The sequence below is a fragment of the Maylandia zebra genome, linkage group LG3, assembly GCF_041146795.1.
Source record: "Maylandia zebra isolate NMK-2024a linkage group LG3, Mzebra_GT3a, whole genome shotgun sequence".
NCBI lineage: Eukaryota > Metazoa > Chordata > Actinopteri > Cichliformes > Cichlidae > Maylandia > Maylandia zebra.
In genome coordinates, this window is record NC_135169.1 from 29728716 (window position 1) to 29754465 (window position 25750).

Sequence of the window (25750 nt, forward strand, 5' to 3'; positions counted from 1 at the left end):
CAATCGGTAACAAGCAAGAGACTGTTTGACTTGGAGAGAGAGCTACTCACTGTCCAGACCCACATCGTGGAAGGTGAGGATGGCGGGCCTACGGGTGGTTCGCGTGCCGTGGAGGGTCACGTGCAGGACGCCATGCGGAGTCTCAACACTGTGCTCCTAGAGAAAGCAACACGAACAAACACAGACTTAACAACGTCAACCTGATGGTAACATCTGGCATGGAAAACAAAAATAATAACCTTTTCGGTGCATGAACTTTCTTTTATTTTTGGCTGCTTGCCACAGCCAATCGTCTGCCTCCCTCTCGCCCTGTCCCTAGCATCCTCCCCTGTCTCACCAACCCTGCACCAACTCATCTTCAACAAGTTCTTTCTCTTTTTCTTCATATTCAACAACCTTTGTCAAAGACATCCACCATTGCTACACTGCACATGTCCAAACCATGTCTTGCCTCTTATTTTGTCTCCAAAAACTGAGTATTCCTCTCTAGCTCTTTGCAAATTCTGTATGAATGTGGACCTTGTATACACTCAAGTTAATAAATTGCAAGTTCTATATCCATTCCTCCACTTCAGGTCATCCAATTTTTCTAGACTGCGATACTTGAGACAGGCTGACAGATAAGAGTGTCACAGGGGGATGTTTCTATCCCCCTATTCTATCTATGGCTACGTCCACACTAATGCGTTTTCGTACAAAAACATCGTTTTCTCTCCGTTTTGGCCTCCCGTCCACACTGAGACGGCAGAATGTGATGATTTTGTGGATAATTAAAGTCAGTCATATATCCACAAACACAACAAGCTGAAAGTCAGTGATGCTGCTCGGTTTGCAGTCCTGAATATCACGGCACAAGCAGGATTCACTGCACTGCTAATGTTAGCTATGTTATATTGCTGCCTCTGTTCGGTGGTGTCGAGCCAAACGGACTTTAACGTGTGTTTGAACGAGCTGACGGTTCACTCGTTAAGCTGAAAGAAAGATGCTTTAATCACAGGAGTCACACATGTGTCCACTGTACCATCTGGGAACTCTTCTTGTTTAGCACTCGTAATGACACAAACACTAAATCCTCCTGTTTGTAGCAGTGTATACACCTGAGACTGTCACCTGTCTGTCTGTCCTGCACTCTCTCTCTTTTTCTTTCTCTCTGATTGTGGAATAAAAGTATGAACATGTGTTTATAAGTTACACTTGTGTTTGAATCCTGCAGCTTATCACACATTTGATTTCCATGTGTGACAACTGCAAGTGTCCAGAGTGAGGACAGACTGAGGGACCCACTGCTGCACATCATCTGTGAGGCTTTGCACCCCTGATGATCCACCAGGACAAACTCAACAGTGTGTGAGGAAGAGGAGGAGGAAGAGCCAGCAGCAGCTGACAGATGGAGAGAATAGACAGACTGTTCCCTGTTTGTGAAGGACTGCTAGAAAAGTTTAAAATAACTAATTGTCTGTCCTGAGTCAGTCTTATTAGGTAATGTTCAAATAATTGTATCATCCCAGTGTTTTCAGTGTGGGAGAAAGTACTCAGGGCCTTCAAGTTACACACTATGAAAGGCAGCAACAAGTGTAATGTTCAGAAACCTAAAGTCTGTATCAGCAGCAGAATGGAGCTAAAAATAAATGTTTGTTTCAGTTCTATGAAGCTTTGAGTATTTTGGATTAGTAGCACTGCTGTGTTTGTTGCATCATATTGCTGTAATTGTTTATATGCTTTATATATTCTGAGCTAAGTTGATCTATAGTGTTACATCATATTCTATAAGGATGTTATGTGTTTGTATACTTTCTGCCCAGTTTGACCCATTTAGCAGAAGTCAGCCTGTTTAAGGCTCTGATATCTATTCTGTATGACTGAAAGCAGTTATGACATGGTCTGATTTTCTCACCCAATAAAGGAATATTTCATATATCAGTCTACCCTTCATTTTATCAGAAACAGTTATCACAGCTCGTACATTTTCTTTTTATAAATATATGTAAGCAATGAGCCAAATTTAGTAATGCCAACATATTAAATGAACAATATTTGTCTCTTATTTATAATACATCTATATATGCACTGTCACAGATACTTGTCTTTGAGTGAAGATTTAAGGTGATAGGACATATAAATAAATGCAACTTGAATCTTTACTGAGGCTCAGTATTTGACACAGAGTTCATGTTCACTGCTGTAATAACTAATAATGATTAATATAATATTGGCCATATTATATTTACATTACCACATGAACAACATTAGCTAATTGTTATTTACTAGCTAATCTTGAAATGACTGTTCAGTACAGAAATGAAGCCCAACTATCATGTTTTACAGTCCTGTGGTCTCAGCCTCAGATACTTTTTAAATCACACAAAGCTCACGTAGAAACAAATGAACAAAATATATTCTACTTCATTTCTGTCAAACAAAGCTGCATGAAACGTTTCCAGCTGTTAGTATCATGGTTGCTAGACAACCTGGGCAGCGCGACGGAGGCTAGACCGTCCCATTTCACAAGCCTCGCACTTCCGGCCTTAGCGGTCTTTGAGTACGCGGCCCTTGAGCACTGTTGAGGCTGCGTACTTTAAGGCTGCAGACCCTGAATTGGGATACAGCCAATATCTCTTGTGTTTCTTTTTGTATTCATAAGTTTGTGAGATCAGCCACACCTGTGGCTCCTCAGCTCCTCCCCCTGCAGGGTCTGTTTACTGCAGCTCACCACTCATTCCCCTCTCCTGTGTTTGGATCTGATTTCTCCTGTGCTTTCACTCAACAGCTTGTTTTCAGTCCATTCACATGGATGCCAGCTTTCAGTCTTTCTGCAGCCTCACTCTGGTTTACCAGCAGACTCCACAGCCTTGTGCTTCATTTCTATCGACCCATCTCGATTACTGGAGTATTCTTCTAAAATCATTGCCAACCTGAGCTTGTGTTGCCTTTTTTCTATTTCTGTCCAGAAAGTTGGTTTGACCCTAACATGCTAATGTTAAAACGACTGTTTTTCTTCAACCCTGCCTTTAAGTTTTAAAGAGCATCATAAAGACTGGAGCTTGAGTCCTTGACAGCCTTTGGTCTTTAATTAGCAAATTATATACAAAGTGGATACAGATGTGTTTTCACATTTTCAACCATCACTGTACTAAGGTTTAATGTAGCAGAAATAAATCCATAAAAAAAGAAAAGGGAACAAATAGCCCTGAGTTTTGGGACACTGTGATCTGTGATGATTCACAAGATGCAGCTCATAGATTTATTCATGACTTTCTGTCCATGGGAATTCAATGCAATTTCATTTCAACTACCATCCTCTGACAACCTAAGCATACTACCTCATTCAGCAGCTTGTAGAACCATCTTTAGCAGCAATAACTCAATCACTTTTTTTGTGTGCGACTTTATCAGTCTGTCGCATCATTGTGGACACATTTTAGCTCAATTTTCTTCACAGCATTGCTTCACTTTATTGAGGTTTGCAGGCATTCATTTATGCACAGCTCTCTGAAGGTCACAGCATTTCAATCAGTCTGGACTCTAACTGGGCCACTTGATTGTAGACTTGCTGGTGTGTTTGGCGTCCCTGTTAAGGCCAAGCTTTAGGTGTCAGACAGACAGCCTCACATGTGACTCTAGAATACTTTGGTCTACAGAGGGGTTCACGGTCAACTCCGTGACTGCAAGGTGCCCAACTGCTGTGGCTGCAAAACAAGCCCAAACCGTCACCCCTCCACCACCTGTCAGTTGGTATGAGCTGTTCGTGCTGTTATGCTTTGTTTGGTTTTCTCCAGCCGTGGTCTCTCCACTTTGGTGTCATCTGTCTAAGTCTTGCGGTTTGTTCAGATGCAACTTTGCAAACTTAAACCATGCTGGCATGTTCTTTGTAGAGACAAGGGGCTTTCTCCTGGCAGTCCGTCCAAGCTAGCCAAGCTTGTTCAGTCTTTTTCTAATTGTGCTGTCATGAACTTTAACATTTAATATCCTAACATTTAGAGTCTGAGACGTAGCTCTTGTATTTTTTAGGGTAGCTCTGAGTGTTGCACATACAGAAACTGGGGGGAATTTGCTCCAATGTCCACTCCTAGAAAGACAGTGGCATTGTGTGTTAACACACGTATGAATGCTCCAGAGCAGCAAATCCCCAAACCTTCTGCTCACGCTTGCTGATGATGAGTTAATCAAGTGCACCTCGTAATTCCTATGGAAGCAGTAAGAGTGCACTTAATTTTTTTACATAATTGCAGAGAGTGCAGTGAAAATGTTCTTGTTACATGACTGTACGATGCAAAGTTAGTTCTCAACTGCTCAAAAAAATGGGCTGATTTTCAAACGTCAGTGGGACACAACAGGATGGGCACCATATTCATGGGAAAGGGGCACAATGAAGAAATAAAACACTCACAGAAACCTGTCTTGTTGCAAAAATCTGTAAAATACAGCTAAATCCATTATTAATAGTTTCCAAACCCTACTAACAACTCTTCTGTGCAGCGATTTTCATTCCGCTTCTATATTTTTCCTATCGACTACTGACTGGAAAAGAAGCCTCTGCAGAGTTACTAAATATACTTGAATAAAGTTGAATAAAATAACTGTGTATTTCATTTATAACTCAATAATAGTAATAATGCAATGCTTATTCAAACACATTAGCATGCATTTCACAGACAGTCTCACCTGTCCTTGGTCCAGGAGTATCCTAGCAGCCAGTTCAGCATCCTGTTAGAAAAAGAGCGACAGTCTCATTAGCAAAATGTGCACAAAGATTTCTTTTTACATTTGGAAGTAAGTGATGTCCTGCCTGTTTGGGTACTACGGGGACAAGATTTATTTAAAAGTAAATCAAGCTAAAAACTAAGAAGGACTCATTACCCACCAGCTGAACAAATCAGAATAAATTCTCACTTTGCTTCTTAAAAAAATCTTAATTAGGACTCCTTAAATTTATTTTTTTAGTGTGCATTACTGAAAATTGAGTCCAAAGGAGTGACATCTCAGCCTGCTGTTCTTTCATTTCTTTGTTCTTTCATGTCTAGAGAGGCTTTGCTTCCTAATTGACACCCACAAAGGCAGAATGGATAGCATTACGCGGCTGATACCCCAGCAGAGAGCCCCTTCAGAGGAGCAGGTGGTTGTGACATGCCTGGGTTTCAAACGGGTGGCTCACTTGCAGCTTTGGATCCGTTTACCCCCACTAATGAATTACTAGCATCACAAGCTCTTAGAAAATTAACAGTGTGGGAAGTTGAAGTGGAGATGGGCGTGGGCACAGATGGAAGTCATCGCTGAGGAGAAAAGAGGAAGTCCTAGAGGGTTGGTGACTGAAGAGAGGCTGCTGGCTCGATTAATTCAATTCAGTTTTATTTAGATAGCATCAAATAACAACAACAGTCAACTCAAGGCACTCTATATTGTAAGGTAAAGACCTAAAATAATAAAGAGAAAAACCCAATGATCAGGACAATCCTCTCTGTAACACTTGGTGTCGGTGGGAAGGAAAAGCTCCCTTTTAACAGGAATAAAGGTCTGGCAGAACCAGGCTCAGGGAGCGGGGTTATTATACTTTACAAAATGAAACTAAATACTAATACTAGATTTGAAAAAAACACTTTATAGTTAACTGAAATAAATGACTTGAAATAAATAAAACAAACCGAAATAACTGAACTTTGATAATAAAATAAGTCAAATAGGTAGAAATGTCATTAGTTTTAGTACCTGTTAGTTTAGTAAAAACGAGAGACATGTTTATTGTGACTGGTGTCTAAAAGGATATTGTGAGTGATCTTACTTTCAAAACTGATTTTTCTTAAATCTTAAAACTAAACATTTTCATACATTTAAAACTAAACTGAAATTAGAAAATCCACTCTAGAAACTAACTGAAAGTAAACTGAATTAAAAACAAAGTTAAAATGATATAAAAATACAAATGAATTGGAAAATACGAAACTATAATAATTATATCCATCTGCCGCAACTGTTTGGGGGTGAGGGGAGGAAAACAGGACAAAGACATGATGTGGAAGAGAGCCGGAGAAAATTTTAATCTAATGATTACATGCAGAGAGGTGTATAAACACACAGAGAGTGAAGAATTGCATCATGGGAAGTCCCCAGCAGCATAAGTAAGGGAGGATTCAGGGTCACCTGATCCAGCCACAGCTATATGCTTTAGCAAAAAGGAGAGTTTTAAGCCTAATCTTAAAAGTAGAAACAGTGTCTGTCTCCTGAATCTAAATTGTGATCTGGTTCCACAGAAGAGAGACCTGAGATCTGAAGGCTCTCCCTCCCATTCTCCTTTTAAATTCTCTAGGAACAACAAGTAGGCCTGCAGTCTGAGAGCAAAGTGCTCTAATGGGGTGATACGGTACTATGAGGTCGTTAGGATGAGATGGGGCCTGATTATTGAAAACCTTGACTGTCGATCAATTACTGTGGAGGTTGTGACCTGGGTGGAGTAGATACCAGTGAGTGATACATAATGGTCAACAAATTGAACCATTATGTGACCTTTTCCACAAAAAAGTTGATCCACATCTCACACCCTTACCCTGTAGGGTAAGGGTGTGAGAACTGTTTTATTTTTTATTGTTTTATGTAAAGCACTTTGGTATGCCCAAGGCTTTTAAATGTGCTCTATAAATAAAGATTGTTGTTGTTGTTGTTGTTGTAGGGTGAAAAACACATTATTACAGGATGTTACAGGTTGCTGCTTTTTATTTCCAGTTTAGTTTATATGTTCCATATCTTTAGAGCTTCTGTCTGCATCACCCCTTTTTATTCTGTCATTTTTGCTCAGAGGTCTCTGAGTTACATGGACAATACATTTTTTTGCTGCTGAAATCCAAAAGGAAAGAGGAAACTCAAATTAGACCAATCACAAGCACAAATGAACACCATGATGCAGATCATCAAGCTGAGAAGCACTCCAGTTCTCATATGTCATATATTTAGAGTTATAAAGAATAAGCAATAAGCCCACAGGCAGACTACGGCAGTAAAAGCTACTTGTTATCAAGATGTTTTGAAGTTGTTGCCCTGTGAAAGTCAAATACTCTATGCACAAACAGACTGCTATATTAAAATGATCAAAGTCATGATGGTGTAGTTCTCTTTGCATTGGTTAAAGACCCATTCCGTCTGTCTGGCAGCCCAGCTTTAGTAAGTATGAAGGCTGTACTGCCAGACTTTATGATTATCATTAATTAATCTGGCTTCAGTCGCAGATGCTGTGGGTCTTGCCTAAGAGTTAAATCATCTCAGCGGGAAGAGAAAACATAAGTTGAGGGCGAGCACTTCATTTAACTTTGTGACTGGTAGGACGCTGTGGGTGCATGAAGAACCGACAGGGCCAAGTGTGTCCGGTAGTCCACAGCAGAACCACGTCAACAACAGCTACTGTTTCATAAGTGCGGTCACACTCTCTGGGCTGATTTTGTCCTCTTTTACAAATTTTGATTTAATTCTTTGACCTCATTTATTTTCCCACTGAGGTCAAAAACTTGTATGTAGAAGACACAGGAGCTTTTTGTACTATCCTCCTGTAAACCCTGACTTCTTGATTGTTTCTAACTGTTCCCCACGAGCTCCTTGTGTGTATATAAAGAGTTTAGCACTGTTGCCTCACAGCAGGAAGGTCCTGGGTCTGAATACTGCGTGAAGTCATGTCCTCTTTGTGCTTGCCTGGGTTCTCTCCCGGGTTAATCCAGCTTCCTTCCACACTCCCACGATTAATCGGTGAGACTGATTTGTCATCTTTTAGCCCTGTGACAGCCTGGCAACCTCTCCAGGGTATGCCCCGCCTCTCTCCCTATGACGGCTGGTCATAGGTCACCATGTGTGGTGTATATAAAGTCCCGGATCTTGCTTGTCCATTACTGGTTTGTCTGTTCACTTCTAATTCTCTGTGAATTTCTTGTGTTTTTGGTCATGTTCCGATAAAACTGCTGTTTACCATTTTACCTGAAGCATATATCAAGATAGAAGAAGTATTAATTAATTATTAAAAACAATTAAAAATCAGGAAATTAGTTACTAAAAGAGATCAATGCTAGTCACAGCTTGGAAAATAGATTAAAAAAATCACTGGATCGAGTTAGAAACTGCAGAGTCCCTCACATTAATGGCTAGTTTAGAGTTAATTACCAGTTATCTTAACATGCACGTCTTTGGACCATGGGAGGAAGCCACACTGTGGAGTGCCCACATTGTCAACTAGAGAACGTGTAAACTCGACTGAGAAAGGCCAAAGCTGGGGTTCACACCAGGAGAACCACTGCAGAAAAATCTCTGTTGTTTTTGTTTCACTACTGTGTTTTGCTCTTTGTCCACAAGGGGGCTCTGCTCTGCAGCGCTGCATCTGCACGGCAACATCAGCCCAGCAGAGCAGAGGATCTGCTCCCGATCCTTCGGGGCTTTGACGTCAACCTGGCAGATATGAGCCAGCGCTGCAGCTGTGCGCACACACACACACACACATCTATATAAGTACACACTGACGCACAAAGTCATGCACAAATGTGCTTGGAACACATGTTGTCACATGTAGGCTTTGTTCAGACTCAAAAACACTTTCATTCATGCACACATGCACAGCAAGGACACATAGTGACACACTTGCACATACACCAGCCCTCTTTTTCTTTCTCTTGGTTTGCTTGTGCTTTCATGTCATGCTCACTGTGTGTGTGTGTGTGTGCGGATGTTCTTTATTGATCAGATTACATTAAATCATAGTATATTGGAGATTTAGTCTTGTATAACATGCATGTATCTGTAAGAGCTCCATCTCAGACCTTGGTGGTGTCAGCCTGACCCGTGAGTAAAGGCTTATCCTCCGTGATGGCGATCTCCTGCATTTCTGTTGTCATGGTGTTGCCTCCTGCACGGAGAAAAAAAGGCACAATGAGTACTTCTTATTTTTAAAGTCAATCCTCCAGAAATACTGGATACTGTTATAGGGGCATGGAGCACACATAAAAGGGCCGATGCAGGCATTTATGCACACGCACAACAAGTGATTAAATACTGTATGTCGCTGTTGCCCTCTGCGACTCTGTTTGCGCTGTGGGACTGAAAGTTAATTAGTAATTAGTCCCAGTAGAGCAGAAATGGATTGTGGGACAGAGGGAGAAGGAGCTAAAAGACAAAAGGACAGATGGATAAGTCGAGGTACACTTAAAAAAAACACAAGTGTTCAGGATATTTTGTAAATATTCTTTATTCATTTGTTTATTAGTACAGAAAACAACAAAAACAATAAGATATATCAGCCAAGTTTTGGTTTTTTTTCCAGTGTTAATGCGTACCACTGATGATATATATTATATCCATTATATCAAAATTATATTATTATATTAAAGCACTTTGTTGTGTTGATATTTGTATAAAGTAACAATAAAATGAGAAAGTGCATCAACATTTCTTCCTAAGCACTTTACATAAGTTAATGCACCATTGTGCGATTGTGAGAAACGACAGCCAACAAACCAGCGGCTGATAACAATGTTGTCAAAGGGGAAAATGAAACTTGGTCAAGCGTGTCGCTTAATTTCAGGCACCTTCACACCTTTACAGCGACAGTGTTTGTTACTGCACGTTACTGTAGCTCCACCGCAGCAACTAGGAGCTAAAAGCTGCTCCCGCGGGCATTGCAAAGGTGGAAGGAGAAGCTAAGCTTATTTAATTTCCCCGCATTGATCTTTGCACTGGTCTGGGAATTCAATCAGAGGCCCTCCCAGTCACGACTCCAGACATCCCACTGCCACAGGATTTTTAAGGTGCTACTTTCATGGTTAAAGAAATGGCAAAATAACGGTTCATCTGCACGATTCATTCATTCAGATGTTAGTATGTCACCTGAGATTGATCTGGAGCAACTGAAGGGCTTTTGCATTTATTCTCATACACTTTAGTTATCTGCAAGACCTGTTAATAGACTGCATTTTGCAGCAGCACATACATAGGGACCTTTGACATGCAAATAACATCAAACGACGCTCAGATCGGTGCAGTGGGAGAAATTCCACACATTGACTTGCCGCTTGCAGCCATGTTCTATTTTACTTCCTCACATTATTGTGAGAATCTGACTTTTTAATCACAGCTTGCCCTGATTTATGGCACAAAACCAGCAGCAGCTGGAATACACACTGAAGGTCTGCAGCCTTGAACTGTTTGGGGTTTTCTTCCTCACTGGGACAAAGTAAACTGACAAACTGTCGCTCAGAAACCAAGTTAAGACATTTGATGTTGGATCATGTGGAGATGACAGCTGCACATACACACAGCGGGACATTTTTCAGAGTGGACAGCAGGTCTGTCAGCAAGAACTGCTTTGTATTACTACCATCCATGCTGTCATCTTACACTATTTTCTGTTATTTTGGAAAATTACCCACACTGAGAATCTCAAGTGCCACAGAGCAGCGATTTTTTTGTGGTTTGGCTTGCAGCATTTAGGCTGAAAGGAAGTGAGCGCGCTCAGGTTGTTATTGTGCCTATCTGAAAGCATTGTGCTCAATCTGACATTTAAACGTGGAATAGGGGACCTTGTGACATCACTTTTTGTGCGAGCGAGCGTGCCCGTGTGCAATTCATGCTCCCATAAACCGATGACTGTATTCTGTCTGCAGATTATTAAAGGAAGCGGGTGGGTGGGGGTGGGGGAGATTGCAAGTTCATGTGTGTGTCCTTGTGTGCGTGTTCGCTCGCATGTGTGCACTCATCAGAAAATGAACTGCTGGCCCCGAGGGAGCTGTGTGTCTCTCTCTGCGTCGCGCACGGAAATGATTAGTCACCAAAGAGCCCCAACACACACACACACACACACACACACACACACACACACACACACACACACAAACCCTCAGTTCCTCCATTGTTGACCATCCATCTCTCCTCCACTCCCTTTACATTCATCTGTGTATTAGTTTATTGCATTTATCAGCATCTTATTTTTTATCACCCCTGCCACTGTGCCTGTGTCTCTCTCTGCCTTTCCTTCACTCAGTATCAGTTTCGCACTGACAGCCACTCAGTGGAGGCATCCACTCATTTATTTTATGATTTTATTGCATCACTTCAGCCTCTGGAAGCACTCAGATTTGTCCTCCTCAGCATTTGTGTTTCGGAGAAAGCAGCATCTGTTTACCAGCCTCCTGGATGCTGGACTGGGATATAATAGTTTTGGCTGAAGAGGAAAAGGGGAAAAAAAATGAACAAAAAATATTAATCATCTAATGGCGAGAAAATCCTGCAGACAGATTAGAGTCAACTGATCTGTGAGCCAACAGATATCAGTCTACAAAATTGTATACAAATCCATTTTGGTGCCGTAACTACCTACAGTGTTGTTGTCGTTATCAATTATTCACTGAACGGAGGCTGTCTGTGGTTTGGGCAGGCACACATGTCTGCTTCGCCTCGTTGCTCCATATACCGTCCTGCCATGTGTGTCCTCGTGCTATATGTGACACTATACAGGCAGCTTGTATTTGGCACTCAATCAGTCTGTAGATAAAAAAACCAAGCCATTCTTCGCTGCTCCTGAAATGCAATTCTGTAAAATCATACAATGCACAATGTCTTACATACTTCCTATGCTTAGCAGACAACTGCATAAACAGCTCATAAAAGCTGGAGTCTTTTAATATTTGGTCATTTTGGCACCAAACTAGCCCACAATTACCTAAATAAATAAATTTGCTTTTTCTCAACTAATTCATTAAATCGTCATTTATTGACTGAAAAATCATTAACAACTAAGACAGATGCCCAGAATTTTATGGCTCCAGCTTCCTAATTATCTGCTGCTTTCCTTTTATTAACATGGAAATTTTGTCTGACAAGATAAGTGTCAGTTAATGAAGAACACAAATGGCTGATTAATCAATAAGAACATAATTTATCACAGAAGAATCGATCAATTTACAATTAAGGCAGTACTGAAGCACACATACAATTCAGCAGGCAGATTATTAAGACAGAGCAATTAAAACATTTAAAGACAAGAACACCAACAGACTGCAGTGAGTGGATTAATCAGCCACATATGTTCAGTGAATTACACTTTGAGACAAAGAAAGTGGGTTAGTTTTAATTAGAGCTCAACTGATACTGGGATAATTTCCCGGTAAGTACTGGAGTTTGATCAATACAGAATTTTAAGACCAATATCGGTGCCGATAATTGTTCATTTGAAAATCTGAAAGGTCTTTATTTTGAATTTATCAGCTGTTAAAAATACAGATTCCAATTGATCGGGAAATAATAACACTGGCATTAATCAGTAAGGTCGATTATTCTTGTTATCAATATATAGGAAAATATCTTTAATATACACATTCAGCATGTGAGGAGTAATTTTAGAAAGAAAATAACGGGATCGTTGATCATTAAGTTTCTAGCAACGTATTTAAAAACAAGAAAACAGTGAGACACTGCTGGCTCTGCTCGACCAGAAGTTCAGGATGCTGCAGATAGTTCCAAAAGTATTGTAAAAAATACAGACAATAAGGGAGAAAAAGACAACCAACACACAGGTGATGTTCACATTTTTAAAAAGAATGTATTTTTGCGTGAATCGTGAAAATGATTAGGTCTTCATAGATCGATGTGAACACACTTTAGTCAACTTTAATGCAGGTCCAGGAATTTTTATGAACATCAGAAGAATGCTAATTTTGCTGCTATCTTACAAAAGCAAAAAATAATAGAGAAGTAGTAAAGACTAAGCTCCCCAACCCACCCCCATCTCTTAGATGTCCAGCGGGTATATCAAGCCTGTTTCTGGACTGTGGCTTTGCCAAAGACTTTGACTGCTTCACTGGGGATTTAATGCCTTTAGCATCTGGCACAATAACACATGCACTGATGCAAATACAGGATGTGAGCACTTGGACTAGATGCTACTTCATCTGGGGTATTTTCACTTCACTGCTATCAAATCCACACTGACTGAAATGACAGAGGAAATGGTGTTTGTGAGTCTTAAGCGTACTATGGTATTTATAAAAGAGGCACCATGAGGCTATTTTGAGAGGCTTATAAACAGAACTGGAATATTCTATGTAGAAACAACCTGATCCCAAATGCAACTACAGGATAGGACTCAAGTTAGTGAAGTGTGTTACCTAAAAAAGGGCAGAGTTAGGAATTTAAAATGACAATATAAACACATACACACAAGCCCAAAGTCTCTGTTTTGTAATTTTGTACATTATGACCTTAGCCTTAATCCTGTCCTGCTTGATATGTAGATTACTGTGCCACAGCTTGTCCCATGTTATTATCATTGGTCTGACATGTCCGGATATGCCTGCAAAGTATATTTGTTTTTGTGAGTCTTTAATTGTGTTAATAGGTCTCTTGTATTTTTAAGGGAAAGTATTGAGTTTCTCCATAAAAGAGATGACTAGCAGCTATGCAGAGTAGTTATTTTCCATGACACAAAGACAGATACCATATTTAGCACAAAGATGACTTCTGTATGCAACGATTGCTTTACTTTTATTGCCCTCCTGGATCAATAATCATTTAGTGAATCAAGCTGCTTTAGCTGTTTTGTTAAACCAATAATCCATAACTGAAAAATAGGAATGACGTTAAAGCCTTGATGTACGTCAAGAATGTAAAACTTATAATATCGACAGTAGAGTCGGGTTTGTTAACCACCACGTTCATATGATTTTCACTGGCCCAAAAAGCTTTTCATGAAATGCACAATTGTTGGAAAAAGTTTGTCTGCATGACAGCAAATACATTTCTCAGTGCATCAAAAAAATTAAAATTCTGATTATAATCATAGCTTTTTATTTTGCCTGAAATGAACCTGGCCCAGTTCTCAAAAACTGTATAAGACCAAGTCATTTTTCCCACTGATAGTTCTGCTGACTGATTGATTAGAGCCCTATATTATACTATAGGGCATTATCGGATTAGACCGATACAACACTTGGTACTTTTAAATTCCATATTCCGATATAGATACTGATATATTTTTTTCCAGACTTGGCTGAAGGGTGTTTCCGAAATTTCTTTTTTACCTTTTATATTTGCCTTTGTTATAAATCTTGATATTGATCGATCAGAAAATGGCTAATATCAACTGATACTGGCATGATAAATCAGACGAGCTCTAACACAGAGTTCCCAGCACTAAAACACTCGATTAATGATCTGCACACACACAGAAAATGACCCCATGTAATTCTGTGATTTACAGCAGCGTCATGCAAAGACATGGCAAAGAATATTGCTGTCTATTAATACAAGTCTGAAATGTTGATTAGCTAAAAAATGTGTCTCAGATTTCTTTATATGTGGAAGCCTTTGGCTCTTTTTTCTTTTGCTCTCCACTGCTCACTGCATTGGGCTGATAATTAATTCTCTGTTGGCTTGTCATTTCTGGAAATGTCTTTCATATTTCATGCAGTCGTTTTTCCATTGTTGATGCAAATATGTAGATTAGTACAGCTGTAAAAGAGTCATCAAGCTCAATGTAAAACGTTAATCAGTTGAATAATGAATCAAATAAGCACAGAACACATTTAGGACATCAGTGTGGTGACAGGTCTTCCATGCTTGCTATGACAAAAGAGTAAATTCAAAAGCTGGTAAGTACTGTTTTTTGTTTTGCTTTGGGTTTTTTATTTTTTTTTATTTTTGGGGAAGATTCCCAAACCAATGGCTGTTCACTTAGTTGGAGGTCTTTGTAATCAAAGACTGAGTTTTTTTCTTCTTCACTGGAGCAAAATCTCATCTTAACACTTTGGAGTGCAAGCTGTCATTTTATAAATATGCAAAGGCCTGACTGTTCACGCAGCAACAACAGCTACCACAGCATATAACAGAGACACTCTGATTACAACACACTTAGAGAGCCCTTCATTCTCCATTAAGCACGCCGCTGCTCTGCTCTATATCAGCAAGTAGTTGTCTGCTACTATATTTGTCCAAAATGATCAAAAACCTGGTATTTGGAGCCTTTAATTACGCACTGTGGGAGCAATTAAAGATAATATATTTATCACTGTAGGCATAAAGACCGCTGTGGCTGAATACTGCTGAAACATCACATAGTGCTCAGCAGCCAGTAGTAAACGAATCTAAATGATCTTCAGGAATACAAGCTGCCAAAAACAGCAGTCACATGACGACCTTGTGCATCAGTAAAAATGGACATTACGTCTCATGTAACTCACTTTTACATTTAATCTGATCTCACTTACACGCACACACTTTTTATATACAGCTTCCCGACGCTCTACTATCATCCATCTTTCTTTATCTGTGCCTCTCCGAGTCAGTGTGTTCATTGTGTTTTAGAGCGTGTGATAACTGCTAAACTGCACAGGAGGCAGCATCTGTCACCATAGAAAGAGAAAGATGGAGAGAAACAGACAGATTTGCATGAAGAGTAAGAAGTGAGGGAAGGTGGTAAGCTTGCCTTTCATTTGCCTCTACTCTGCTTCCACCCAGCAGCTATCAGAGAACAGCTGTTTGGTTGTTGCTCCGAACAGGTTCATTGTCTAATCAGGTTGTGTCACATAATTGCTTCAACTAAATGAATCCAACCTTGTTTTATACACATTCCTAATCATGCAGCGCGATGGCAGCTCACTTGTTTACCGTTAGCGGGCCCACTCAGTCCAGTGTGTCACGTTGGGTTTCTGTCAATCCTTGCTGTCATTCCTGCTCCCTTCCCCCCTTCTTTTCCTCATCCTGCTCTGTCACACCGACTCCATCTCTTCGTCCTTCAGCACAATGCAATGTCACCACGCGGTGACTTCAGATTGAGGCTGCCAGCAAAGGTTTATTGCAGCTACATAATACCGGTGAGGTTTTACTGAAAAGCCTTTGTGACCACTTTGGAAGAAGGTTACATAAACGACCAAAAAAAGAGACCTGAAGTAAAAAATTTGAGTTTCTGAATTTTGCAAGCAGAGATCAGAGATCAGTGGGTTTGTAATGGATCAGTACTGGTTTCTAAATTGGAGAGAGGTACAACAGCAAATGTCTACAGCCTTCTGTAAAACACGGTGGAGGCTTTGTCATTGCTCCGGGCTGCATTTCAGTCAATGGTGTTGAGATCTCGTCAAAATGGATGGAATTATGAACACAGAAAAGTACCATCAGATTTTAATGGAATACCATTTGCAAAGCATCTGATTGGCTTCAACATGACAATGATCCCAAACACCTTGCCACAGTACTAGAAAGCATACCTGGTTAGAAACACATCCAATGGAACACAATCAGTCATGGATTGGCCTTCCCAGAGCTCGGACCTCAACATCACTAAAGCAAAGTGGGATCATCTAAAGGGAGCCAGCAGCCAAATAAGAGCTTTAAATGGACTTGAATGTGGGCTAAAGGAATAACAATAACCTTCTTCCCCGGAGATAATGGTGATAAATATCCTGGCATGGTAAAAGTTTTCTGGAACAAACATTATCAGAGAAAATGCTGGCAAACTTACATTTTTTAAGTTTGGCATGCACCAACTCTAATATCTACAGCCCGTCCTCATCTTTTTCCACCTACTCAACTTTTGCATTAGTACCAAACAAACTGCCAGCACTTGAACAAAAAACAACATAATCATGCAAAGTACAAACCAGAGTACTTCAAGCGTCCTCTAGCTGTATGCACCTGATGCTGACATTGTTAGGCACTATGAAACTTCATCATATTCCTACTCCAGTGCAGCTACATGTGCTACTAGCTTGTATGCACACTTTAGTGTCTACAAAGGCTGGCCTGCAAAAAACTTGTGAAACACCTCCACAATACATAAAACCTCCCAAGCCTGCTGATAGCGAGGCAAATAAAAACACCCCTTCTGACAATGATGTTCAAGAAATACTGCTAATTTTACAGTACACTGTCTATATATCCACTGAACTGTTTTCTGTCAGCATCATTTTCAATCCCTACTGCTTTTCTTATTTCCTTTAGAAGACTACAAGGTGTAGTCTGGGTTATACTGACACCTTTACACACAGCTAGTTAGAAGTAAATCACGTCTTCTCAATGTTTTGACTTAAAGAAAACATTAAAATATCATGTGAACAAGGTCAGCCAACAGCGATGCATATTTATAAATGGAGTTTGCGGCACTGCAAGAGTAAAAAGCTTTTGCCAACAGACTCAGCTGCCAGCAAAGTTAGAGACACAGAAGCTTGTACTCATGCCATCAGAACAAGCAATTTGGTGGATTTTTCTTATATCATAAACACAAAAGAGAATCCTATAGAGTAAAAGCATCCACATGAAAAAAGACAAATAAAAAAGCAGATTTTTTTTGCTTTGATCAATCATCAGCCGTCAAATTTTGTTTGCTGAGCTGGCAAACCAAGTTGCTGACCAACAGGGAAAGTTTCCCTCGCTCCAGCTGCCCTCTTTCTTTCTTCTCTTAATTTAAACTCTCTTTCTCTCTTTCTCACAGCTCTATACTCTTCTCCATCACTCTCCATCCATCTTTGTCCACGTTGCTGACATTCACCTTCCTCTCGATTCCTGCCAATCATCGCTCCCCGTTCTGTGTCACTGCAGGTCTTTGTCTCATTTCTCCCATCCTCTTTCTGTCTCTTTCACCGCCCAACAGCAAGTGGGAAAGTTTTAAAAAAAGGCAAACGTTTCCACTGGCACACTCTTTTCTTTCATTTGCTCTCACTCTCCACCAGTGTTTGCAGTTCTGAACAAAAAGGGGCGACCAGACACTCAAATTCGCACACGCACCCAGACACATAAACACTGAAAGTAGGGCGCTGAGCATTAAAGTGGCCTATATCAGGAATGTAGGCTGAAGGTTGAAATTCTGAAAGGTTAAACCAGTGGCATCTGGCGCGGCCGCTTCAACGTGTGAAGGCGTCGCTATCGAGGAGATGAAAACATGAGAGGGTGATGAGTGGCAGGAGGTTGAGGGATTAATATTTGTCTCTTCACAGTTCGTGACATTTTTAAAAAAGACAGCTGTTTGGGGAAATATGACTCAGGAACAGCATTCTTCATGTGCTCAAACTCATGTAGGATTTTAAAACCATTTTTTTTAACTGGCAAAAATAATCTACCAGTCAAATGAATAACTCAAATAAAATTATAATTCAGTCACTGGGAGTTTGTTTTACCCTGTTTTACTGTAGGGTCAGTATGTGGAATGACATGAAAGCATAGATCCACCCTGCTTTGCTATAACAGTGTAGGTTTGTGGTGGTGTAATGGTACATGGGGATTATTTCCTTGGCCCCTTAGTACCAAATGAGCAGTGATTAAATGTCACAGCTGACTTGAGTGTTGTTTCTGACCAGCAGTATTGGGTGTAATGTGTTGCAAAGTTACAAAGTAACTCGTTACTGTAATCACATTAGACCTGTTCAGTAAGTTTTTTACTGTACTTAACTCAGTATCTTGATGCCCAATCATCCAGGTAAATATGGATGATTGAAATTCCAAAAGTTGATTCTGTTCATCTGAACGTAGCGTTTGGCCATTCCCCAACTCTCTGTGAATGGTACTTATGGCCATTGATCAGTGGTCTTTGATCAGTGGGTTTTGGTCAGTGGTTGTTGATCATTGGTCATGAGAATTTGCATAATTAAGATTAAGGAACTGACCTCCCAGCCCATTGTTCCTTCAGTGGGCTGGTTTCAGTCATTATGCAAATGTACTGTTTATAAGGTTGGGGAAACCTGCAGTCAGCTGAGACTGAAGAAGTCACTTGGATGAGTGACGAAACGTTTCTCCCAAAAAACGCTACATCCAGATGAACAGAATCAACTTTTGGAGACTAAACTCAGTAATTACATAAAAGATACAAAATGTTGTTACTTGTGTTACCAAATGCAGATAGAAAGAAAAAAATTATATATCTTCCTACGCACTTCAACTACAACCAGCTGATTTCAGTTTGTGTGCAGCAGAAGGAAATTGGTAGAGCGATATGGATCTTGAGGAGCAGTGATAGTGACAGAAGCAAGGGGTTGTGTTGGTGTGTGGGGATGTAGCCTCAGGTTTATATTGTTCAATGGTAATCACGTGACCATGCATTTCAGGTCATTTCACAGAGAAACGAGTAAGTAATGTAACAAGTTTTGTAACAAATTACTTTCTCCGGTGAGTAATCAAGTAACATACTGCTTTATTTAAAAAAAAAAAACCACACACATAAGGTGTAATACATTGCTTTCCTTGAGTAAAAACCCAGACACTGCTATGCCATATCACATCTTCCACAATAATCAATTTTTATATGACACAAAATTATCATCTCTTTCTATTGTTGGTATAGCAACACCATGCATTAATGTTCCCTGATGCATACAACAACAAGATAAGCCTGGGCATATAGCGAGAGCTGTATGTCAGCTACGGCAGCAGTCCCCAACCCCCGGGCCTCGGACCGGTACCGGTCCGTGAGTCGTTTGGTACCGGGCCGCGAGGGTTGAGGCTCAGGTGTGAAATGTGTGGTTTTCAGGGTTTTTATCGGTTTTCAGCGTTATTTTGTTATCGTTTTTATTGTTAACTCGGTTTTCCTGGGTCTTTTCACGTGTGTTATGAATAAATCTTCTATTTTTCAGTAGCGGTACTAGTTTTATTTTGTTGTATTTTTTCGCGACACCTTAAAGGCCGGTCCATGAAAATATTGTCGGGCATAAACCGGTCCGTGGCGCAAAAAAAGTTGGAGACCGCTGAGCTACGGGTGACGTTTTAGCACCTATAGTAAAAAGGAAGCTGGCGGTTTGCAACACAAATATAACCAAACCACTCTGTCAGTCACTGGTTGTACTTCATACAACAGGAAGTGCAACGACTAATTTAATAGTCGACGCACGTTTGAAGCTTTGTGACATCCCAAAAGACACAGGAATAAGTAGTAGGATTTAAGGGTGTAATAACGGGCTGAAACAGAAGGTGGCAGCACTGCATGTACAAGGATGCCAGCTGCCATTAAACACCACAGAAGAAGAAGAAGCAGTCTCTGGTATCGTAGCTGTGTTCAAATTCAGGGGCCTCATCCTCCGGAGGCCGCGTTTGTAGGCCGATTACGTTATAGCGATGCGACGAAGGTTGTCCAAATTTGAAGACTGCAGCCGACAAATGCGTTCTTCATTTCCCCTGATTTGAAGGACGGGTCGGGTGTATCCTTCGTGGCCCAACCTATCCCAGAATTCATAGCGCGGCCAAGTCAATTCCAGATTCCAACAATGGTGACAGCTACTTAGTTTTAATATTTAATATTTTTAATATTTTTTATTCCTATTTATTCTATTTATCCCCTTTGTATATTTTATTTATATTTGTCTCTGTATTTATATATGTGTGTGTGTGTGTGTGTGTGTGTGTGTGTGTATATATATATATATATATATATATATATATATATATAACAATTCTGTAACTGTAACTTCGGTCGTTGCTGTGCTTTTTGGAAGTCGAATTTCCCAGAGGAACCCACCCGAGGGATTAATAAAGTTCTATCTTATCTTATCTTATCTTAATATTACTCTTATTTTTTTTTAAATTAGTTTTATTTGTTCCTGAGTAAATCAATTTGGCTGAGTTATAGTTTTCAAACAGCTAATAAACGCCACACAGAAAACTGATTAAACAGAAGTGTGAGATGGTCGAGAATTTACGCCAATATCCTGTTATATTCTAGATAGCAAGGAACAGATGGACGAGTTTATTAGACTTTACTGAGACAATCTGCAAATTTCATTAAAAGTTTAAAAAACTATCATCTTGTCTTTATTTTTAGTTAGCACATACTTGAAACACTTAAAGCTGTAAGGCAGGGGTCCCCAATCCCAGTCCACAAGGGCCGGTGTCCCTGCAGGTTTTAGATGTGTCCTTGATCCATCACAGCTGATTTAAATTGATAAATTACCTTCTCAATGTGTCTTGAAGTTCACCAGAGGCCTAGTAATGAACTAATCATGTGATTCAGGTGTGTTGACCCAGGGTGAGATCTAAAACCTTCAGGGACACCGGCCCTCGTGGACTGGGATTGGGACCCCTGCTGTAAGGTAATGATAGTTATATAAGAGCAGATGCATGCTGGTGCAATAAGCTGTACGTTTTACCTCAAATAGATGCATGATTCGATTAGTCGACTAATCGCATAAATAATTGGTGACTAGTTTGTGGCAGCCTTAGTCACGGCTGTCGCGCTGTAATACTGCTGCTGCTGAAGCCTCTTTTCAATAGTCTCTCTTCAAATTAACAAGTGTGTCACTAATAAGAACAGCTCATTGGAAAAGAAGGATGAAAATGCCCTTCATTTACTTGCACTAATAAGTGATGCTGCCTGCAAGTTGCAAGGCTAAATAAAGCTATATCACCCATCCATGTATCTCTCTTTAAGACCACAGTGTACCCATCATCTGATGGCTACAGGATACAAGCCATGTCACAAAGCTCAGATTGTCTCAAAATGGTTTCTTGAACATAGCAATGAGTTCACTGTACTCAAAAACCTTCCACAGTCAACTCAGTCGGTTCCCTGAAGTAACCGACTCAGGCAGTAAGCAGTAGGTCTCCTGGGAAGAAGGGAACTCATCCTTGGTTTAATTTTTCAGGTCAAAAAGCTACATCAATCTTTTATATACAGTCTGTGATGCATTTTCGATATAAAACATGTACAATGGCAGACTCTTCCTTACACAGAAAAAAGTCAAAGGGAGTAAAAGTAAACTATCTCACAAGAGATAAAAAGTTGAATGCAGTAAAGCACATTTTGCCCCATTTTTTTTGCAATTCCAAACTAAAGTCACTGGAGATTTGCAGTTTTCATGTGACATGCACAAAAAATGCAATCCCACACATTTATCACCCTGCTAACACAAATCTGCACAGCGAAGAGACCCAGGTGCCGAGGACATAAACACTCTCAGGACCAAATCTGTCCTCTGTCCTGAAACAAATCACGTTAGTGTGCAGTACTTCACTGCTGTCACACCTGGGTACCACTTTTCCAGTTTTATGTATGCAGAGTGACACACTGCTCTACCTCGGGTGTGCCTGGATCCCTTTTTTCTTATATAATTCTGCACACTCGTCTATCAAAGGTAAACACATGGAGGGACCCGCTTTAGCAGTTTTTTTACCCTCCATTTAAAATATAAAGATCAAGTTTTGGGAGCCACTATGAAATATTTTTATGTAAATTTTTGCTTATAACATGAATACACATGTCAATGCCCCAAATCTGACAGCCTTACAGCAAAGAATTTTAGCTAATGCTGACATAACTGGGAAGGTTTGCTTTGGAAAGTTTTTACTTTTCTTGGCTTTATTGTCTTTATTATGCAACACAAAATAACAAATGAGTTGAAGTAATCTTAAACTGTCGTTTTTAATCAGTCGATTTAAGAATTTTGAAATGACGCAGAAATGAAAAACAGAAACGTGCTCCAGGGAGGTGAAGTTCCTGATTTATAATGACACTTAGATCCGGAGATCGAGTTTTGTTTTCTTAGTGATAGCCTAGAAAACCTGACGTGTGGAAATGATGGGAGGCGAGGGCTATTTTAGGGACTTTTTTTTCACTCTGAAACTTTCTTTCTATCCTCAAACATGCATGCAAGTAGGGCTGGGCCATATTATACCGTTCACGGTAATACCGGTATAATGTTAGGCAATGATAGGAAAATGAAATATCGCGATAGAATGGGAGTAAAACGCGCATGCGCAGTGCCTTTGTTTTCATACGCACATGGCCGATTGTTGAGTGAAACAGATGAACCAGAATTGGTTTGTAAAAATGGTGCAACTTCAGTGATGTGGAACTGGATTGGTGTTTATCCGTCAGATACACAACAAAGCACATTTTTTTTGCAGAACATGCAAGCGGCCGTTGTTATTGTCGTATTTGTCGGACTAAGATGCTCTTAAATCTGGGAGTAATCTGGGTCCTAAACTCTGTATGCTTCAGGTCAAACAACACTGCAGCATCACTGAGAGTTAAAACCTGTCTAAATTCTTTCATCTTTAATAAAACGATCAGCATTGCTGCTTTACCAGGTGTAACTATAAAGTTTAACTTCCAGGCATCCATGAAAACAAAAGTTATTACATTTAACAGAGTTAGAAGTTAGCAGGAAGCTAGCGGAAGTTAGCTCGCTAGTCTCGCTAGTTACCTAAGCATGATATTGCATGTTCTGACTGAGAGATTTCTGAAAAAAAAATCAAACGTACAGCTCTGCTATCACTTCCAACATAAATGAAGACAGGAAACTAAACAGCAGTGACGTTTGTAGGGTTACTGAAGTTGGGCTAGCTGGTATATAATGATGTGCTAGGTGATCGCTAGTGACACAGCTATGTTAGCATAACATAAACAGTGAAGCTGGAGGATGAACGCTAACTTTTTTCCACTTATAAAAGTTAAGGGGAAGGTTCCTCATGGTTAGAGACAAATGCAATCGCATGGCAGGATGCTGTAAACGGACCAAACTTCAGTCAGGAGAACAACTGAGATAATCCATCCACAATACCAGGTTAGTCATTAATATACTGCAACAACATGGGAATAGAGCAGCTGCCAGAGAATTCAACATTAATGAATCAATGGTACAGAAATGGAGGAAGGAAGAAGAATGAGTTTAATAAAGTTTGATTTATCTGACTGCTTTGTTTCGCTTAATGTGCCTTATAATCCCGTGCACCTTATGGTCCGAAACATACGTACTGCACACTGCAGTTTAATGTTGCAAAGCACCTCTTTTTAACTTCAGTGGATATTATACATGGTTATGCTCAGGATATGTCAGCCCATTTGTACTGGAAATGCCTTTTGGTTAAACTTTCAGCAAGGAATTTGCATTTGCACTGTTGCATTTTTATAAAGCTTTAATGTACATAAAAACCAGCTTCTTGTTTAAGTGAAAATAAATGGAAGGTTGTCTTTTTGCGCTAGTAATGTTGTGGAGTTGTATTTTGTCTCGCATCCATTATATCGTCAGTTATATCGTTATCGCAAATTTTCAAATATATATCGTGATAAATATTTTTGGCCATATCGCCCTGCTCTACATGCAAGTACAAAAAAAGAACAATTTCTTATTCAGTTAGTTTTAAAGCTGCATTAACCTAATACCTACATGGAAAAAATGCATGAGGATCCATTAGATCATCCTTTTACTACACACTGCAGACATTTCAGCATGATGTTATATGTGAACCTGAGGGGCTTCTAAGAGAGGTCTGAGTAACTGATTGGGAAATAATTCAATTTGTGCTTTGAAACCACAAGAATCAAAGTTCACTTTATCAATGAGGGAGAATTAGATTGTAGACATTCTGTGACTTCTGCTCATTTAAAGCAGGGCCACTTTCATGCAGTCAGTTAAACTATTTAGATGTTTTGTAGGGGGTCTGTTGCTAAGTCTGCTGGACCAGAAGCAGTTCAACAGCAGAAAAAAAGAGGAAAAAATGAGCGACGACTGTCTGCTGAGAAAGGAAGCCCAACAGCAGCCACCATGGAGACTCGGAGAGGAGCCAAAGCTCCCCTCGTCTCCTTGCTGAGCCAAGCCTTTGCTCGTTCTCATCCCATGTGAAAAGCCTGTTTTCTCTCGCTGTCTCTCAGCAGACCACTTTGGGCCCTTGTCTCTTCAAATTCTCGTTCGTCCATCACTCAGCGGCTCAGCTCAGTTTCTTCTTTTCATTTTCAGGACACCTATTATTCGCTCCATCATGATCTCACCTCCACGCAGACATCCAGTCTCTGTATATCTGTCCTGGGAGGTAATTAAACGCTCTGACAAAAGGATATTCACCACAGATCACATCCTCAGAGAGATCATTGTTAAAGTCGTATATGTTTCTTTGAATTTCGGTCATTATTATTAATAACTGGATGAATAGAAAACATAACAAATAATCACTGATTTGTTGTATTGTTATCAAATTCATAGGAAGAAAATGTTTTGGGACAAAATCTAGGCCAGACAGCCACTGCAGCAGTTACCTAAGCCTCCTTATGTACGCATGCAGCCTGCAATAATCTTTTATCCAACGGCAATCCTGTATTTGCTAGGTTAATGATAACAGGTAGCTAATCTAGCTTTCAGGTAATTGCTAACAATTAAACAGCTAACATTTATAACTGTTTAATACTTTTCCCTGACCTCTGACATTCCTTCTAAACTGTTGTTCAGCTCTAACAGAGAGCTTGCCTCATTCCAGTTTTTCATTTTTCTCTTAAGTGTGATCTGCTCACACTGTTTATGTGGATTCTGATGTCTTTCTACAAACTGCAACTATAACTAACAGCATATACAAAGAAAAATAAACTTTACTTGAAAGAAAAATATTATTTTTATAATAAAGAACTTTTCCCATAAACTGCAGTAAGTTAAATGTCTGTAAACAAAGTGCTCTGCCAATTTTATTCCCACCTTTACCTAAAATATTTCACCTTAACAAACAAAAGCAGGTGCAACATAATAAATGTCAGGTGATTATAGCATTTTCCAATATGTTTATAACTTTATAAAAGCTTTGTCTTTTGATTAGATAATTCAGAACTGTTTTGTTCCTTTGCTCATACCGAGGCTCCCACTGGCTTGTAGCTGTGGACAGCTTTAGCTTTAGCCACTTTTCCTTTGTTAGTTTCTTTAAAATGTTCACGTTTAAACATCTGACTAGTTTTATTGCTACAAACGTTTCGGTTCCTCTGCAGTTTACTCTAGCAAACCTTGTGTTTCACTGACTTCCATGTTAACTGTGTGTGCCTGCTCCACTGTTTGGACCAGCTAAT

The 25750-nt window shown here is 39.9% G+C and overlaps 1 protein-coding gene across 1 annotated transcript in view; it reads right to left on the bottom strand.

The window, feature by feature from the left end:
• The window catches only part of ndrg2 (NDRG family member 2), a 49378-nt gene that overhangs the window by 11443 nt on the left and 12185 nt on the right, over nt 1-25750 (bottom strand). Inside the window, exons 2-4 of the mRNA XM_004563496.5 lie at nt 8784-8869; nt 4663-4704; nt 51-156 (exon numbers count right to left, since the gene is read on the bottom strand). Coding sequence (XP_004563553.1) covers nt 51-156; nt 4663-4704; nt 8784-8858 — 223 coding nt within the window. The 5' untranslated portion in view covers nt 8859-8869. The remainder of the gene's footprint in view (nt 1-50; nt 157-4662; nt 4705-8783; nt 8870-25750) is intronic.